The 19,401-nt window shown below is 44.3% G+C and overlaps 1 protein-coding gene across 1 annotated transcript; it reads left to right on the top strand.

Moving 5' to 3' along the window:
• Nucleotides 1-236: 236 nt before the first annotated feature.
• Nucleotides 237-16,228, top strand: fignl2 (fidgetin like 2). The gene is made up of 3 exons (XM_069141419.1): nt 237-293; nt 1,786-1,926; nt 11,648-16,228. Exons 2-3 carry the CDS (start codon nt 1,902-1,904, stop codon nt 13,693-13,695), a joined length of 2,073 nt encoding a protein of 690 aa, XP_068997520.1. The 5' UTR covers nt 237-293; nt 1,786-1,901; the 3' UTR covers nt 13,696-16,228.
• Nucleotides 16,229-19,401: the final 3,173 nt, after the last annotated feature.

Below are 19,401 nucleotides of genomic sequence, written 5' to 3' on the forward strand. Positions count from 1 at the left end.
GAGGAGGGGAGGGAGAGGGGGATGGGAGATCCATGGGGGAGGGGAGCTGAGTGTTCAGTCTGTTGTCACTGGCCAGAGAGAGAGAGAGAGAGAGAGAGAGAGAGAGAGAGAGAGAGAGAGAGAGAGAGAGAGAGAGAGAGAGGGCGGAGGGGGGGGAGGAGGAGGGGGGGGGGAGAGCAGAGTTGTGTCCCATATGTGGAAAAAAAGCATAGCAGTGCACACACAGGTCTGGTCTGCTCCAGGGATTATCCTAGCGCTTTCAGATCTGATGGAGGACATGCAGGCATGAAAAGGTAAAGCTGCTTCTCTCCTCTGCATCTATGTGTTGATCTGCTGTCATAGCCTGCTGCTATTCCTGCTGTTTAACTTGGCTCTGCTCACTGGCTAAAGTTGGAGGAGGACTGAACGTGTTCAAGCAGCTCTCCTCCTTTGGCCGCTGACCATGAGACATTTCCCTGAGCAAACCAAAACCTCCCAACTCTGGCTTCTCCCTGCAGCCTCTCATTGAACTGTTCAGGGACAGAGCTCTGTTTGTTTAAAGTGGAAGCTGTGGTTTGCTGCTATAGTGCAGTTAGTTGTTCAGGGCTGAGTGTTAAAAGTTTACTGTCAGTTAGAGCAGAAGGAGTCCTAGTCGGAGACGGTATAGTGCGTGAAGCCTGTGGTGTCCAGGGACAGCCGTGTGGTCATTGCGTAATTTCTCTTCCATGTGAACATGAGGGAATGTATATTGATAACAGCCTTGTGAGCACAAATAGTCTCCATTAACACAGTAGTAATGTTGCACAAGATACTGGTGTTAAAGTTATTTTACATATTTAAAATGTTCTGATGCATGACCTTTTCACACAGATAAACCATATATTTATTGAAATATCTATGTGTAATTGTGACTGAAAATGTCGCAGCTTGACAGTTTGATTTGTTCAATAGAAAGTGTTTTTTTTCCCCACTGCATTTTCTTCGTAATCAATGTGACTTAAAATTGTTTTTTGGTGTACATAGATCTAACGAACAACACAAATGGCTAAAATGAAAAAAAAATGAATGTTCATAGTTATTTTAATCCCACGAGCTACCTCAGAGGTGCTTTATAACAGAATAAAAGAATAGAAACTGGATTAAATTTACTTTAATCTGTGCATGATTAAAATGCGACATTGCAGCCCAAGAGATTTGCTGTATTTTATTTGGGCTTTGAATGATTTAGTTTTCTCTACATCTCTAATATTAATATATTTGAAAAAAAGTATGATTCAATCTTTAGTACAACTGAATCCGAGGTGTATTATTTGCTTGAAAGGTGAAACTTTGTCGTTCCAGGAAACATTTTTTCCAATTAATTTTGCTGATACAACTCCAAAAGTGTTTGGTGTCCTAAGAATGCAGTCTTTATTGCCCCAGTGCACAGAGCAATGGTATGCACGAGTCTTTTTGTGAGGCAGATTTAGAAAGCCCTCTTTAGAGAGGGCTTCACAATCAGCTTAATGCTGGTCTATAATGAATGCCCTTGTGTGCCTGAATTTGGTAGATTGTGTGTGTGTGTGTGTGTGAGTGAATTTTGTTTTTGTTAAGCTCAGACTTCTCAGGTTGGTCAGTAATTCTATCATACTCTATCATGGTTCAATTCTGGGCCTTGTGTTTGTATGTGTTGCCGTGTGAGCTCGGCTGAAAGGGTTGGTTGACAAGTGAGTGTTTATCCAGACATTGTGCAGCAGCCAGTAACTGTCCCTCTCTCCCTCTCCCTCTCTCTCCCGTGCTCTCTCTCTCTTTCTTTCTCTCTCTCAGGGTTGTTCTGTTGTCAGTGCAAGCTCATGCCAGTGATGGACTACAGCCGGATGGGCGCTAACCTTAGCTGGCATCTACAAAACAGCATTCCTCCTTACTGAGACCAGCTCCACAGAATGCTGAGTCCTATTGTCCCCTATAGTGAGTACACCATACCCTTCTTTCTCTCCACCCTACACACCAAACACACTCACTTGACTTTGTTGGACTTTGCCTGAATCAATGAGCCCCCCTCTCCAAAAATAAGCAGCAATGAACACTGTGTTCTGTAGTTTGCAAACAGAGTGAACAAATGCACAGGCGACTGAAGATCAGCCTCTGTGCAGAAACTTGACTTTTTCCTTGATGCGCACCGTGGAAACGCTAAACCCTGGGCACCGGCCCTGTCTGAATGTTTCATCAGCAGGCGGATGAGGTTGGAGGGCTGATGGTTTTAAACTGCAGAAACCCCTCAGGTTCTGCAAGTGTCAGTTTACCAATACCGCTCAGGACTCAGCACCACATATGCTGCCCCCTGCTCTCCCTCCTTTTTCTCCTCTCTCTCTCTTTTCTCCCTTCAATGCTGACCTAATAACTGATGTGTCCAGTGTTGGCCTCTCCCCCCGCCAGTGCAGCCTCCCACCAGGTTTCATTTGAGTCCAGTGCTCTGGCTCTCCAAAACAGCATTGTTTGCCGGCCAGCATGGGGCTGCCTCCGTGGCCTCGGCCTCAAGAGCCCCCTTTTCCCAGCTCTTTAACTCGCCTCAAAGGAGCATTATTGGCATGACAGTTACAAGAAAAGAGGGAGAATTCAACCAGAATGCTTAATTTAAAAAGTATGACTTCAAAATTGATTATAGAAACTTCTGATTGTTTTTTGAAGCATTTAAAAGAAATGGGGTGCAGAAGCAGCGTGGGTAAGTGTGTGGGTGTGTGAACAAAACGTCTTGAATGAAGCATCATGAGCAGATGTTTGACAGCAACCATGACTCTTTGTTTGCTTTTTGTAAATTTCACCCCTGAAATAGCCGAATAAGTAGTTGACCTCTCATGTTGTTATGAAACATGTCCTGTCACAAGTGGGTTTTGGTTGATTTAAAGGCAGTTCCCCCAAAATAATTTTTCTATAATGTTTATAGCTGCAAATGGAACTAGGCAGAGTTGTTGAGATAACTCTGATGGACCATTACTTTGCAAGAACATCCACATCACGCATGTTTGAGCTGCTTCCCACAGAGGCCTGTTAAACTGGTTGTTCCATCAGCTCCCTGCACCCTGCTGGTCCACACTGACTGAATGCACCCAGTGCTGCTGGAGTGGAAGTCCAAGAATGTCACAAATTGATGGTGGAATAGTTAGCATGCCTTAAGAGTGCTTAAGCTGCTGGTCCTTCATGGGAATCTTCAAGTACACTACGTACTTAACCTTTGTTTTTATGATCAGGACGCAGAGTGCTGGTTTTCTTCTTATCTTTCCCGCAGCTTGATGGTTTTTTCATGTACATCATCGCTCTGTTCTGCAGCATTTCTGCAGAAAACAGCCGTACAGGGAACAACCTGATAGTGTGTGTGTGTGTGTGTGTGTGTGTGTGTGGTGTGTGTGTGTGTGTGTGTGTGTGTGTGTGTGTGTGTGTGGACAGAGGGATCGACCACACACAGCAGTGTTAGGTAGTCATACTGTTTGCTCTCAGACCAGTGACACACAAACACGCCCCTGTACTTGCTGGTGACACTGCAGCTCAGTGTCTTTTCGTTAAAGACTGAAGTCATGATTCTGCAGCGCGTATGTGTAGGACATGCGAAGACTCTCACCTTCATGTTGGAATCCCCTTTGTGGGAATGTGGAGCATTACTGCTTACTAGCGCTACTTCTGACTCCTGCTGTAGGTATTTCTGTTCCCGCACATAGTCGAGTCCCAGCGTATTAAAGCACATGATGTGACACGACATGGACAGGTACACACTTCAGTCTTATCAGGACTACTTTTACACATCCACTCTCAAGGATTAAGATCTCATATGCAGCCAGTGTATGTCTCATTACTCCTTGGCGTGTCCGGCCTTGGTCCTTGTCTCCGTCCAGTCCAGAATACTTCAAGCTGGGGCGAACAGCTATGGCCGGACCTGAGAAGAAACCTGAGAGAGATTCCAGGGGCCATGGATACTCCTGGAGGGATTTGGTGCAAAGAATCTGTAATCTGCACTTCAAACACGCTCTTAAATCAGTCCCAGGCCGCCAACCCAGGAGTGCCCTAACTCTTGTTGCTGGGGGCCCCGCTAGTGTAGCGATACCTTTTCTTTTAAAACAGCACACACACATACACACAGCAACTCCACACAAGTCCAGATCTGGCAGTTTTTATAGCTCTCCTCTGACTGACCCCTCTCTCCTTTCTTTCCCTGGCTCTGTTTTTATGTTTTGTGAGAGTGTCTTTGTGAAAGACTCTGCTAAGTCATGGAGCAGTTTGTAAAGAGAAAAAGGAGCAGATCTCATCCTGGCCCCTAAAGGAGCAGGTTGGAGGGCCATGCCAGCGTCTATGTCTATTGTAGGCAGAGTGGTATGAGTGGTGCAGTAGAGGGGTCTGTCAGGCCCTTGAGTAAACACACAGCCTGCTGAAGTGTGTGTGAATAAGTGCTAGGATCATTAGTGTGGGTGTGAATGGGCTCTAATTAGCCTCCAGTGTGTGTGTGGTTGTGTGTATGTGTATGTTTGCATGCGTCTGTGTCCACAAGAAAAGAAGGTGAAGGACCCAGGGCCCTGTGAGTCCACGGGCCCTGTGCTCTGTCTCTCCAAGGGTTTATCAGCTCATTAAGGAGACCTCTGCTCCCATTAAGCCTCCAATTAAGAAGCAGGGTGGTGAGGCTCGTTTGGATGGCAACACTTCACTGAATTCCTGAGGCAGCAGAAATTCAGAGCTCGACAATGTGACACGTCTTTCACACCAGGCACCAGCTAATTAGTAAATGACTACACTTGAGAAATAACATACTTTAATCGCTATGCCATTAGGTGTTTGTAGTGTAGTGATCATAAAATGCACTGCCAGAGAGGGAAGTGTAGCTGCTGGATATATTGAGCGTTCTCCAGTTTGTGCATGTACTAACAGAAAAACAACAAATCCCCGAGCTGTCCATGTGCTGGGAGAATAAGTTGGGAGCACAGAGGGGCCAGAGGATTTGGACAGAGAGGGGGGAACGCAACATGCTCACTGAAAATGGGGGAAACAAGGGAGGTGCCGAGAAGCAGAGAAACGAGGATAGAAGGAGATTGGACGGAAAAGATCGAGCTGAAGAGGAGGAGATAGAGCCAGTGAGAGATTGGGTGAGTGAGACAGATGGAGGGGGTGATTGGTCATCACAGAGCCCTAGGACAGCTGTTCTTTGATATATTAGTGGACACAATGACCTAAAGCCAGCCTGCAGTCACAAAAAATAGGGACCCTGTTTTTCTTGAAGGGAAGGAGGAGGGGTGGTGGTGGACAGGCTTCTGCCATTTGTGGACGTGCGTTCGCAGGCACGGGGGATGGGGGAGTTGTTTCTAAAATTACGAGCATGAAGTGACGCATCCAGCAATTATTCCAGAGCCTTTCTAGTTTTGGAGAGTACTGAGAAAAAGTGCTGCAAAAGGAGCAACCTCTCAGATGGGACTTTTGCTGCACTATCATTAGCAATTCTAAACATGTTTGTCAATTAATCAATGTTTAACAAATGCCATCAAGTAGTTTGGCTGCTGCTCCTCTCCATCCGCTCTGCAAAATAACAGCATTTAATGATTTAACACATACAGGCTTATACTGCTGATTGGTTTTAAATGTTAATTGCTGTTTATCTTAACTATATTTGATTACAGATCTAGTTTGATCATTTAGTGTTTTGCATTTGTTCAAAATACTCTGTGCAATTTTGTCATATTGTTCTTTTCTTCTAATAAAACAATATAAGCTGACAAAAACTCTTCTGACAGCTGGCCTGGAACATTCCCAGAGGAAGATGAAACAAAAAAATAGAGTAAGTCAAACTGTCATTCTGATACATGAAGTACAGATAGCTCTATCCACAGAAAGATAAAAAGTACAGCGATAGGGAGAGAGACACAGAGGACATCCCTCAATGCCACTGCAGGAGATGGGCTCCTTCCTCCTGGGACCGGATTGGTGAGGCGTGTTTGAAAAGAGCTGCGTCTGCTCGTGCTCTGGGCAGCAGGTGTGAAAACTCCCCAATAGAGCTCCCGCACTCTTCTGTTATTACATCTTTTTAGGGCCATGAAAGAGAGCAGATGAGCCAGAGGGAGCGAGAGGCAGAGTGGGAGTGTGGAATTGTGTTTCTTTTGAGCGATAGCAGGCCCGTGACTAACGCATAGATTCATAATAATTTTCCCTAGCAATGCCCAATTATGCATGTCTGATATATGATGATCCCTGTTGTCCAGTGTTCACATTATCCCTGTCTTAAGGCGGTTTGGCAAGGGTCTCAAGAACTGACCTTGCTCTTCCTTTAACAGCTTTTTGGCAATACCCCACACAATAACAGAGGCTATCCAGCATCTGTGGGGTAACACTGTACAGGGTAACAAGACATAGTGTAACATGAGAATAGTACAACATACGTAATCCACAATATCTGTGAGGAATTTATGATCATTATGTTCAGGTACAAAGTGAACTGATAAAATGTGTACTTCATGCCAAAGTGGGAGCAACGGTCAGAGACAATTTTCTACTGTCTCGACCAGCCACGCAGTGAAATGTGGCCCACCTCTCAGATTGGAGTTTTTACGACACACCGGTAATATGCAGCGGTGTACAGCCCAGAAAGAATGTCCTGCTTGATATTAGTGTCGTAAATCACAGTGAACTTGAGAACAGCGGACTTAAGGGGCTTCGAACGATGAATCACGACAACAAACATAAATAAGTTTTTTTCTTGCTTTGCACACTAAACCCGTGATCATTTATCACATTTCTTGTTTGAAGCAGCTTGTTGGATATGTTTGCCTAAAATGAATAGTCATGTTTAAAGATTCCTGAAGGGAGAGATCATTTGTTCTACATATTTATGACCATCAAGGTGGAGTTTCGTCCAATAACTCATTGATCAGCTTGTGCTTGCTGAATACATAACAACTTATGCAGTCATGAGAGCATCAACTTTGTGATTTATCAGCACAAATATAGTGTCCGTCACACTCTGCCCTTCTCTCCGCTTTCTGCCTGTCTTTCTGCCTTTGCGGTGTCTGTGCTTGGTATTGAAAGCTTTTTCCTTTAAAGCGACTGTTTTCTGAGAGGTTGACTAAATTGAATACCCGACAAGCTGCCACAACAGCCAGAGCAGCATTCTCAAAACTATTTGAAACTACCCTCTCTGCAGCTTTTTGTTCTGAAGTATTTAAAGAATTTGGTGTCCAGCGTCAAGTGTACTTGTTCGTGTTGAGATTTCGTTCAGTATATTTTACGTCCTTGTTGAACATACAGAATTACCCTTTTACTCCAGCAGTCTTTAAGGCTAACAGATTTCTTTTAAAGAAGAGAGAGAGATTTAGTTGCACAATGTCTTGACACAAAATATAAATCTAATGACTTTCAGGGCAACTTTTGAATACTGCAGTGAAGTCTTTCTTGGTGTAATAGTTTTTAGTGTCAGATAAGAGACCATCTGTGTCAGGTCTATATATAAAAAATTAAAAACAACGTATTCAAAGTTTTATGCGTCGGTGTGCATCTTGGTTTTAAAAGCATGTTGCTCCACTTGATTCGTGTCTCTGTGTGGAGGAGTATGATGGAGTGGAGGTGTTGGTGGTTTTCTCAGGTCGGTGGATGGGTTGGAGCTCAACCCGGAATAAAAGCCTGATTGGATTGATCCGCAGCGCTCTTGTTTACAAGCGGCCTCTTCACAATCGGCACAGTTTAATAGCGCACTGTCCCAGAAGGCTTGTTGCAGCCGTGTCTGTTTTGTTCCTCGGGGCATGGAAAACAACGGGAGAGAAGAAGGGGAAAGCAACCTTAGGGGAGCTGTGAAATGGCCCCAGAGCCCTCCAGGGCTTCCTGCCAAGATAACGTTTCACCTCACCCACCGATACTTCTTTTATAGGACACCACAACACAGTCGAGAGTAATACCAGCCTTTACGGGCCAAAGGCTACTTCAGTTTCACCTAGTCAACAGGACATTCGATGACTTTGTAGGTGGCAGAGCATTTGAGCGCAGAAATCTCAATACTCCCCACACTGTCCCCCAGAACCATTAAGCAGTCTAAATTTAATTGTAGGGCCTCCTCAAAGTAAAGCCGGCCTCGGCTAAAGCAAGCCGTGCCACTGTCTTCATCACGCACTTCCACAATAGGATGCAACTCGCACAGGTCCCTCAATAAATCCCAGGCTGACACAAAAGCTGCCAGTGGACTGCTGCTGAATAGATTAATAAGATTTCCATAATTAGACTGGCCCCTGACAATAGGATCCTTTAGGCTTTGTCTCAGGGCCAACTGGACTGTCCGATCCACGCACGTCTGCTGGATGGTCGTCCACCACAATGGCCGCACAAACAGTAAGGCGGTCAGCAGAAGAACATCTGTCTCTCCTGGGGCCAAGAACACACATTCACACAAATAGGGGGAAGTTTCATGTGCATACACAGGAGGTTCTTATCAACCTCCACGCAGCCAAGCAAGGCCATCAGTCGATAGAAGAGCAATGCGCTTACATATCTACAGAAACCTGGTCCTTAAAGTCAACAGTGCAACTGATAAATGATAAAATATATTAAATACTTTGCCAGGCCTGCTGTGACTAGATCACAGAGCAGCTTTACTTATGTTGAAAACAGAAACAAAAGTTTCCAAAATAATTGAATGAACAGGATACCCCCTTTTTCAAACATATCTGTGTTCTTGTCCTTTCTTAATAAATTTGTTTTTATTCCATAAACCTCCTCTGATATGAGTAAAATAGAGTTGATGGGATTGTGAGGCGGAATTTTTTTTTTCCATTATTGAAGCTGAAAAAACTATCATGATTTAAGTAAATGATGCAGCAATGCTAGTCACAGTTGGATAACAAAATTCACAAATTTCTATAGTAGTGCATTGTCTTGTTTCTACGCAGTATAGGATCATTTACAATCTAGCATCGTACTAAAGCACATATTTAAATTAATCCAATGATTTCACTGCCATCCACAGTATGCTAACATTGTCCTGATTTCCTACTTCTACTCTTAGTTTTCTTCCTGTCCCTCCAGTGAATTAATCTACATGATGGCTCTGATTTAAGTGTAGATTAGAGCTTGCTCAGTTTACTGTGGCGGGCTACTGCTCTAAAAACCACAATCCAGCAGAAGGCGAGATCTAATTACATGGAAAGGGCTAAACTGCGCTGCAACCCTGCTGTTTTCACCAGGGGTGAAAGGCGCTCTATCACTCATCTTACTCTCTGTGTACAAATAGAAATTATGGTATAAGGCACTTTTTAAAAGAATTTATAGAAAGTAATAACTCTCAGATTTAGCAGTGAATTGGTTTTTCAGGTACGGGCAGCTGGTCATTACACTGGTCAGGGGAGTAGTGTACCATTCTGGAGTGGTGCTACTCTGATGATGGAGTGGACAGCAGTTAGCCCGCCTCACTGAGTCCTCTAATGTCTGCTCCAGTCCGCTTAGAAAGGACGAAGCGCCTGCTGTCCACTCTTTCCGCTCCCTCCCTCCATCCATGCCTTATTCCACCCCTCCCTCCCTCCCTGCAGGTTTTATGAGCTCCCCTGGGCTCTCATCCATCTTTGTCACACAGGGCCCATTATTGGGGCTGCTCACAAACTGGTTGGGCTGCAGATGGGAAGGGCCGGCAGGACATATATGGTTTCTGAAGCCTGGACAAAGACCTGCAAGTCAGACCACAAAAAAATATGTGGTCATCTGGGTGTGGACGAGCCAATATCTTCAGCATGTTTGTAAAAATACAAGTGAACAGAGTGCGAAAATGTTCTTGTACATCTTGCTGCGGTGGGTGTATGGCCGTGTGGGTTGGCTGCAGTTTAGGGAAGTACTTGAACTGGTTTGGCTATTGGGAACTTAAGGCAGTGCATTTGAATATGACGGACATGTTAATCCAATGGCCATCTGGTCTGCTGTTCTCATCTGACTGAATAAACAACGGGCGTAATCTGAAAACACACATGGGGACGTTTGGAAATCGGGACAAGAAAGAGGCCAAAGTTTAGGAGGTGAGCTGGAGAGCGGGAGAGCAGCAGTAGGATCTCAGGCTGTGGGTATTGAGATTTGATTTAAATGGCAATAAGAATCCTGGCTCCACACACACAGACAGCCATGAATAATGAATCATCAGGCGTCCACTGAAGGAAAGGCAGCGAGGGCAGCAATGACGGCTTCTGCCATATTCCTTTTTACCTCCCTGTTTCTGGTTGGAGTAGTCCTCACCTCAGGGTAAATCGAGACAGTTCAATAATGCCAAGCTATGTGTGGAATGTCAAGCTAATGCTTCAGCAAGAAGCAGTGCTACTCTTCATGAAATAGATGATTCTATAACCACAATAATGTGATATATATCAATATAGGCAGATGCATTATACATTTGGGCAAGGAAAGTTTTTAACTGCTTATTGAATGCATCTTTTACTGGGAAAAAAAGAAAAGAAAAGACCATTGCATGAAGGGACATGGATGGAAAACAGGATTTATGGGAAAAAAAAAAAAAAAAAAAATCTTTTTTTTGGCTGCCCTTTTTCCTGTTAACTCGGTGATGATCAATCAGACCTCAACCGGTGCTGAAGTCAGCCACAGGAACAGACATTCCACTTTCCCAATGTTCCATGGGAGATGGCTGATGAATAGCACACTATGCTGCATTTCCAAACCCACCCCCCTTTCTTTCTTTCTTTCTCACCACACCACTGTCCAAACACGCACACATGCACATGCACACGCGCACACACACACACACACACACACACACACACACACACACACACATACACACACACACACACACACACACACACACACACACACACACACACACTACTCCCTCCCTGTGTCCAGCCAGCCTCTGGGCTTTTGGAGCTCTGGTGTATGGTGGGTGGGTGGATTGGTGGGTGGTAGGTGGGGGTGCAGATGCCCGTGCACATGCACGGGGAGATAACAATAGCTCCTCTGGGAGACCTGCAGATGCTTCCAGTATAGGGAATAGTAGTAGGATCTTATCGCTACACCAACATAAGCTGGGAAACTGCAAAACAACACATCCAACCAACTGATCTGCTTTCACTCTTCCTTTCTGCAGCTTTCTCTTTCTCCCTTCACCTCCCCATTACCTTCCTCTCCCTTGTTGGGAAATTTGACCCTTTTCCTTCTACCATGCTTAATGGAAACACTGAAAAAGGTTTCTTTCCAAACAGAGGAAAGACCTGTTTTTGTCAGTGGCTGCTTGGAGAGGAGGGGCTCAGACCATGTGCCACTGTGTACATGGTAGTGAGCCAAACAGGCACAGAAGAGTGTCTAAACTTCTATTAAACTGAATTATATCAAGCTGAATGTACTTATATCTGTAGTTAAAATGGATCTTATATTCACAATTTAAGCACCTAATCAATACTAAAAAGAAAATTGTACCAATATCTAACAATAATCTAGTTATTATCTTTTAGATTACAGAAAAGAAAGAAAACATCTTCTTTCCAGTCACTGGAATGGAAGCAATTGACAAAGATGTTTTATGGCCAAAATGGATATATATATCGACCACTAAGCTACACAGCTGTTTTTCTACCAAAATTATTTAAAATATAATGACGCCTGCTCCACTGATATCATGTTTTCTGACATAACTGTAATGAGAGGAGAATAATAACTTGGTTTCCTTGTGTAATTCTTTTGTCAGGCTTGTTAAAGATGCACTGGAACCCAGAGCATGCCCAGCCCCTCAGCCAGTGGCCTGAGCAGCACCTGGACGTCTCCTCCACCACCTCCTCTCCGGCCCACAAGTCGGAATTCTTCTCTGGCCGCAGCCGCAGCTCCTACAACTACGCCTGGGCCAATGACGACATCTCTGCCCTCACAGCCTCCAACTTGTTGAAACGATACGCTGAGAAATACTCTGGCGTGCTGGACTCACCATATGACCGGCCTCCTACTGTGGGCACCTACCCAGAGCCAGGAGCCTTTGGGGGCCTCAACGGCCAGAAGACTGAGCTGGAGCCTTGGCCACTGACACATAGCACTGATGCCTCCTATCCCCTGGTGCCCCCTGGAGGCCATGACAGCCTCTCAGGCTCCAAGACTGTAGCCACATCCACAGGCCCTCCAGGGGTTAGCAGCGTGTCAGTAGTGAACAGTAACCTCTCGGACTCTGGCTACAGTGGCAGCAGCTCCTGCAGTGGTTCCAGCGAGTACCCCACAAGCTACAATGGCACCTATCTTTCCTCAGGGTTTTGTCCACAACCCGGTGCAGCACTTCCCCCTGCCTCACTTCACACTCTCCAATCGACCCCAACTCTAGTGCCCAGCTATAGCCCTACCACACCCATCTATAACTACCAACCTAGCACGTACCCTCCCCAGACCAGCCTGGGTCCCAGCTACAGCCACCACTCTGCAACTTACCTGCCCTCAGGTCTACCAGCTCCTACTCCCGTTCCTTCAAGGCCTACAGTGGTAGGTGGCAGCTATAGTTACCAGAGCTCCAACCTTGGGACATCAGAGTCTGGAGGGACTTTAAAAAGAAAAGCTTTTGAGATGAGTGTTGAGGAGGACGAGAGTGGGGACAGGTCTCGGTACAGAAAATATAGCTATGACCCCTTGAAGGTTGGGGGAAACTCACCCTACAGTGTGAATGACAAAACAGAGTGCCGAGGAAATGGCTTCAGCAGTTCAGGCAGCACAGACACTCAAACCTTTAAGCCCAGCAAGCCTTCCTCCCAACCCCTGGTGTCTCCTCAGTTTGGGGCATCAGGGGAGTACAGCCCTCCAGCAGGCATGACAGGGGAGAATGGCATGGCAGAGCAGGGCTTCACCCAGCAGCAGCAGCACCACCGCTCCCAGGCTCTCAAACGCCCTCCATTATGTACTCCAACTGTTGAGACTATGAAGAGTCCAGACCCCCGACTGTTGGACCTTGTCAATGGGGAGTTATTGGACTGCAGCCCGGCACTGGGCTGGGGCGAGCTAGCCGGGCTCACCCATGTCAAGGCTGCCCTGGAGGAGGACCTTCTGTGGCCCGTGTTGAGGCCCAGTCCAGTGATGAGGCCACCAAGAACCGTCCTGCTGTTTGGGCCCAGGGGAGGGGGTAAGACAACACTTACACGTTCCTTGGCTTCACAGTTGGGGGCTTCCTTCTACCGCTTGAGTGGAGCCATGCTGGCCTCTAAAGGGAATCCTGAAGCAGAGCACATTCTGGGGTCTCTGCTGCAGGTGGCGGCAGCACGGCAACCTTCAGTGGTGCTACTTAGCCAGGTGGAGGCCATGGAAGAGGAGGGGATGAGGCAGATACTGCTGACCACCCTTGAGAAAGCCCAGGTGGGGACCACAGGTCTGGTGATTCTTGTATGTGCTACTGGAAGGCCAGATCTGTTACAAGATGCCGTTCATCGAGGCTTTGCCAAGCGATATCATGTTGGCCTACCTGATGTGGGTATGTGCAGGCAGGTGCTACTGCAGGCGCTGTCGCCCCAAGGCTGCAGCCTGAGTGAGAGGGAGCTAGGCGCTGTGCTGCAGCGCACAGAAGGCTTCTCAGTGTGGGAACTGCTGCAGCTTAGCCAGCAGGCGCTCTCCTCAGCATCCTCCCCAACTGGAGCCATGCATGGCCTCACACCATCCTCGAAACCCCCAGACTTCACAGACTTTGAGAATGCCTTCTGCAAGGTGCGGCCGCACACCACCACAAAAGAACTGGACACTTGTATAGAGTGGAGCAAGATGTATAGCCACTGAGGAAGCAGCCAGTCACTGTACTCGGACTGCACTACGACCCTGTCTTTGCTTTTGACATAGTAAGCCTTGGGAATGTTTTGTTGTTGTTGTTTTGTAATTACAGATTATGCAGCCAAAAGGGCCAGAGAAGCTCAATGATATGGGAGGGCTGACAAAGTTGTTTCACTGGCAGAAGCATGCCATGGTGTGCTGTTTTTGTTTTTCTATAAATACCCGCAATATTTTATTTTTCCCAAAGAAAAGAAAGATGAATTGGCCTTGTTGAGTGGGGTAGTGTATTAGTCGTTTGGCCAATGGGAAAATCAGATATCTATTTGGATACTCTCAGAGATCCTGATTAGCTTTGGTCCAGGACAAAATCAATTATTTGTTGCTAGGTGATGTGGTCCAAGATTATGGATAATCAGGGTTTGGAAAATCCCCCCTTTGACTGCTACTCTCAGGATCCTATTTATTTCCAGTCCACTTCCATGTTATCCTAATGTTGATTTAGTCATTGGATTGTCACTAATCACTCAGTACAAAGGGCTTGGGATCAGCAACATTTCAGCAAACCACAGTTTTTGACCAACCAAATACATAAGCAACGATACTGTTAAAATACTTCACAATAGACTGGTCCTCCAAATCACAGTATATCAATATTCTTGATAGCTTGTAACCAAATCATGACACAACAGCTACTCCTTACTATTCTAAAAACAAAGTATGAAAGTCAAACCTGCACCTGCTCTGCCCACGAGTTCAGTTCAAAGAAAATCTTACAATTACACTCAACTTGTTTGGTTGTAGAAATACTTCTTGTGCATCCTTATTTAACTCACTAGTGGCACGATGCTCACGCTTAACATGGTACAATTCACTGATAACATACTGTATTATTCACATTCCACATCAACTGCAGTTTTCCTGAGAAATCCACTTAAAGATCAACACTCACCCACCTGCACATCCAGCTTCCCCTACAGCATGTCTGTTTTTCTATTTCACGTACCCTTTATGTTTTCATAGTATGTAGTCTTGTTTGAAATGCTCAGGAAGAATTTCTTTACCTCAGAAATATGAAATAAAGAATGTATGTAATCTTAGGGTCTTAGTAGAGAGTGGCGCGGACCGAGATAAAAGAGCGAGGAGAAACCTGACAGTCTTGTAATACCCACTGCAGCTGGGCTTTTACCTCGGGAGAGAAACTTGAATATGCTACAAAGAGTAACATTGAATGTAATTCAGGTATTTCAAAGGATATTTGATGCCATAAATCCATGTATTATTATATATGAATATATAAATATGTTTTTTCTGTTCTTTTACTCTTTATTTTTATTGTAGTTTATGGTGAAGTGATGATTGTCAAGAAATGCTACGTAGAATACAGAAAATATTCCTTTTTTGTTGGACAAACTGCTTGTAAATCTGTTATCTCGTGTTTACATACCCTGTATATGCATGTCTGCTCTTTATAGTTTTACTGCTGCAAAATCTCATTTGAAAATGTAAATATAAAACACACACACGTGTGCAATCACAGAGAACATTTGAGCACAAAAACACCAACAACACAAAGTTTTAACAAGTTTTTAACAAATCCCAAAGTCAAAACTTTCTCAGCTAATGTGTACATATTGTGGATGAACCCAACATGTAGACAATACAGATCCTTCTCTTTCCCAGCAGTCCTACAGTTCTGTTTTAACAAGCTGGAAAAACCCAGTCACTGGTCTGCAGGCGCAGAGGTCATATGTATTCGACTGTTGCCATGGTCCTGAGGAGGTATACACAGTATGATGTAATATTTCCTACCACCCTTTCCTCTCCCTCTCCCCCTCCCTCTCCACCACCTTCCCTGTGTCCCTCATGATTCTTTTTCTCTTCTCTCTCCCCAATGCAATCTCATTAGATTGGATTGCCTCCTGGCCACAAGCCCCAGTGGCCATGTGGCGTTGCATCTCCTCCCCACCCCCCCGTCCCCTTCCACCGATTCCTCTGGAGTGGAAGTGGTCTGATTGATGTCCGGCAATCCTATATCACAGTACAACCTTCCCTCTCCAGCTGGTGGCTTCAGTCATGCCATACAGCCAGATCAATCAGAGTGACCCCCACTGTGCATGCTGATCACTGTCTCAGAAACTGAACACACATTTAGAAATTACAGAACCACTCCTGCCTCAAGCGGCAAAGTCTTGCTAATGCCAGCGATTAGTCATATGTAATTACAGAAATGAAAAGATAATGATGACTTAGAGCTCCTTTTTCCCTCTACTCCTGACAGTTTGTCCAACAAAACAAGCTTTTATTTTGTACGTTTTGATCTGTTATCGCAGTACCTTTGTTTTTGGTTATTGTATATTTTCTGTAACCATTTCTACCTCATTTTTGCAGCATATTGTACATGAAAGTATTTATTTCATGTCTTTTTTTTATGTCTGTTTTAAGCGATGATAATGTTCTTGAACTGTAATAGTCTACCTCAGAAAAGACTGTATTTTAAGAGAAGAGTATCACACAATATTAAACAGAATTTGTCGATATTGCACTGCGGTTGTTATTGTTTGTTTTTTCCCTCCCTCTGATTTCAGCAGTCAAGATGCTGCAGTTCACCAGAGTGCAGAAATTACATAAGGACAGTGGTTACTATATATCTCTATATTTGTAGCCTTGCTTTACCCCACGTTGAGGTCAGCACAGTTGCTTAAACCAATGTAAAATCATTTAATTTACAAACGTACTAGATTACATCATTAGGTTTTGAATTTGTTTTTAACATCGGCTTGGCCTGACTTTTCACAGCGGGTTGTTTAGTCAGCAGATGAAGTCAATACCAACAAAAAGAAAGAGGTACAGAGTGGTTTAGGTGTGCTGCAGGTGTTGAGGTATATCTGTGTGGGCTGAAAGATTAGAAAGAAGCTAAAACTTGTGTGAGAGTATACTCTCACACAATGTTTAGCTTCTTTCTATACATATACAGTATATATACTGAGGTTAAGAACAAAGAAAAAGAAGACTATGAGTTTTGGGTGTCTGTGTGCACATATCGTTGCCGGCCTGCACGTACATGTGCTTTTCTGTGTTTGTGTTGCAGCGTCCAGAACAGCAACAGAAGCCGTACTAGCACACCCGTGAGGCTTCAGGCCCGGCACCAGAGCACAGAGGTCCTTCATCCCTGTCACTGTCTGTAAACAACAGCTCTTCCCAGCGGCCTGCCCCATGCTATTTCTGGCCTTTCCTGACATCTTTCAAAAGACTCAAAACTAACTGAGAGAAGAATTAAATCTGAGCAACTCTGAGAAGAAGTGAAAGTTTAGCTGGAGCCTGAAACAGGATCTATTGCTCCCAAGTTATAGATAGTTGTGTCAAAGCGTAGTTCGAAACATCTGTGACCGAATCCCAGCAGAACAGTGGTGCTGTTGGTGTTAATGACAAGAGTAATTAATGGTCTAATAATGATGTATAGTTCTGCTTTAAGCACAACCTTGTGCCACAGCTGCCCTTCATCCTCCGGTGAAGGATAATCATTTCTGCAGCTGTTTAAAAAATATTTCCTATCTTTACCCATCACAAACTCAATAACATAATCTGCAGAACAACACAACCTTGTGCACAGAGAATAGACCATGTGGAAATGTGACATTACACTACAAGAAAAAGTATATTTGCGAATTAGATCCATGCTACAATTATTTAATGTTTTGACAACAGATATATCTCCATATTCTGACTTCTGTGTCTCTTTTCATCCAGTAAGTGACTGAAAACCACTTTGTCCTTTCTGTCCTGAAGTGAGTCCAGTCCTCCAGAAAGTCAATCATTTTCTTCTCCCTGCTGATTGGAGGTAATTAGGCGAGCATAGTTTGTAATTGGATAATAAAAGATGCTAATATGTAGCTGTCTTATTTACTCATATTGTGGCAGTGACTAGCAGGGCACAGCTTTCTGCACTGTGATATAGCTTTGGCAACTCAGTGATATCAAAAGTACATTCATGAATAATTAAAAGTAATACATGTTAATTGAGAGGATAATTAACTGGGTGGGGCTTATACACAAATGATGGTTATATAGGATTAACTGGTCCCATAACACCTCCTACATAATCCGATAAACAAAGCTTTTTGTTGCTATACTGTAGTGATGGATGCACCTGAGACTATTTTGTGTCTTTATATGCTTTAATATGTTTGTTTTTGTGAAGTTGGCTGTAATTGCACTCGCTTTCAGCTGCATTTCACTCAAAAATACTTTTTCTGCATGCACTCAACTTAAATATGTGATTTTTTGAGCTGTTCATGCACATCATCAGTGTGTGCATCATACAGAGGTGCCCTGGCAAAAACCTGAATGTTATTTATGGTAACACAACCTTCATATAAAAAAAGGTCGTTCTCTGAATCTCATTTCACACGGACACAGTCCTCCTCTCTACCTTTTCCATGCCGCTGGCCCTCCATTGTCCGGGCCTTGATACTGACAAGGTTGACATCAGAGGAGAGCTCTGACACGGGGTGAGTTAGGACTGCCAGCTGTTACCAATCAAGTCTATTTTGAAGTCAGGGACACGCAGACCCCCAGGGCCAAAGTAGAAACTAGCCCAGCCTCTCACCCCCACCATCTCAGCCTACAACCTCCAAGCCCCCTGGTCCCACTGATAGCCAGCACATCTGTATTGGTTCCAGATGTAGGAAGCCCGCACTAAGGGTCCTTTAGCGAGGAGCACCCTGAAAATGGTGACAGCTTGTGGTAATGCAGCAAAGAACAATGAGCTAAATAGTATGTTTCAAAGACAAATCTGCAGCCAACACACAGCTACATACCTAAATATAAAAAAAAGTTGGATCCATCTGTTGTTAAGGTCTAAGTAGTCATTACATTTCTCAATTAAAAGGTTTTACATACTTTTCTCAAACTCTTGTCCCTGACAGAGGAAGAGCTTCATATTGTGATAAGGGAAACAGTACAACCTTTAGAGAATAAGCTCAGTGTTGTTTAACATGAGATATCTCTCTTGCTTTGAGGAGAGCAAGACTTCATGAGGGAACACAGAAAAAAATGAATCCTAATCCTTACATGAGGATAAGATGGAAAAATAGCTAAACTGAAATCTACATTAAGTCAGAAAAATTAAAGGCACAATGGAAGCTGCTCAGGAAATGATCGAACCTTTGCAGCTCCATTGTTTCTCTGCTGGTCAATCAAAACTCCCCAGGAAATTGGATCTGACAGGGGGAATGTCCTGGTAAAATACTTCGGCCTGCCCCGTCTCACATAACTAAAATGTGATCACTGAATAAATAAATAGTAAATAAGTATACAGGAGAGTAAACACACTGATGTTTATGAAAAGTTCACACAGAGGTGTTGCTGTGAGAAAAGCAGTAGAAACTGATATTGATAGAAGCAGATCAAAGGTTTGATGTGAAATTCTTCTACAAAGTTTGATTTACTTCTCATCGAGGCAGCCTGTGGATGATCATGTGTGATGCTGATATGATGGCAGTTAATTTCAAACAGACCCCCCAGCATGTTGAAGACAACCAGGTTCTACGAAGGTCTATACTTCCCTCATGTGGTCGATCCAAGAAACAGTGGACCCACGCATGACAACAGTGCCATAAATCCACTCTGATTAGACCCCGACAGATAAAACCACACTCAGCTGACATTTTTGAGAGATTCATTTTGTGAAATTTCATCAAAATATGTGGATTTAGC

The sequence above is a fragment of the Embiotoca jacksoni genome, unplaced genomic scaffold (assembly GCF_022577435.1).
Source record: "Embiotoca jacksoni isolate LCO1_2020_lvr unplaced genomic scaffold, fEmbJac1.0.p SCAF_9, whole genome shotgun sequence".
NCBI classification, from domain to species: domain Eukaryota; kingdom Metazoa; phylum Chordata; class Actinopteri; family Embiotocidae; genus Embiotoca; species Embiotoca jacksoni.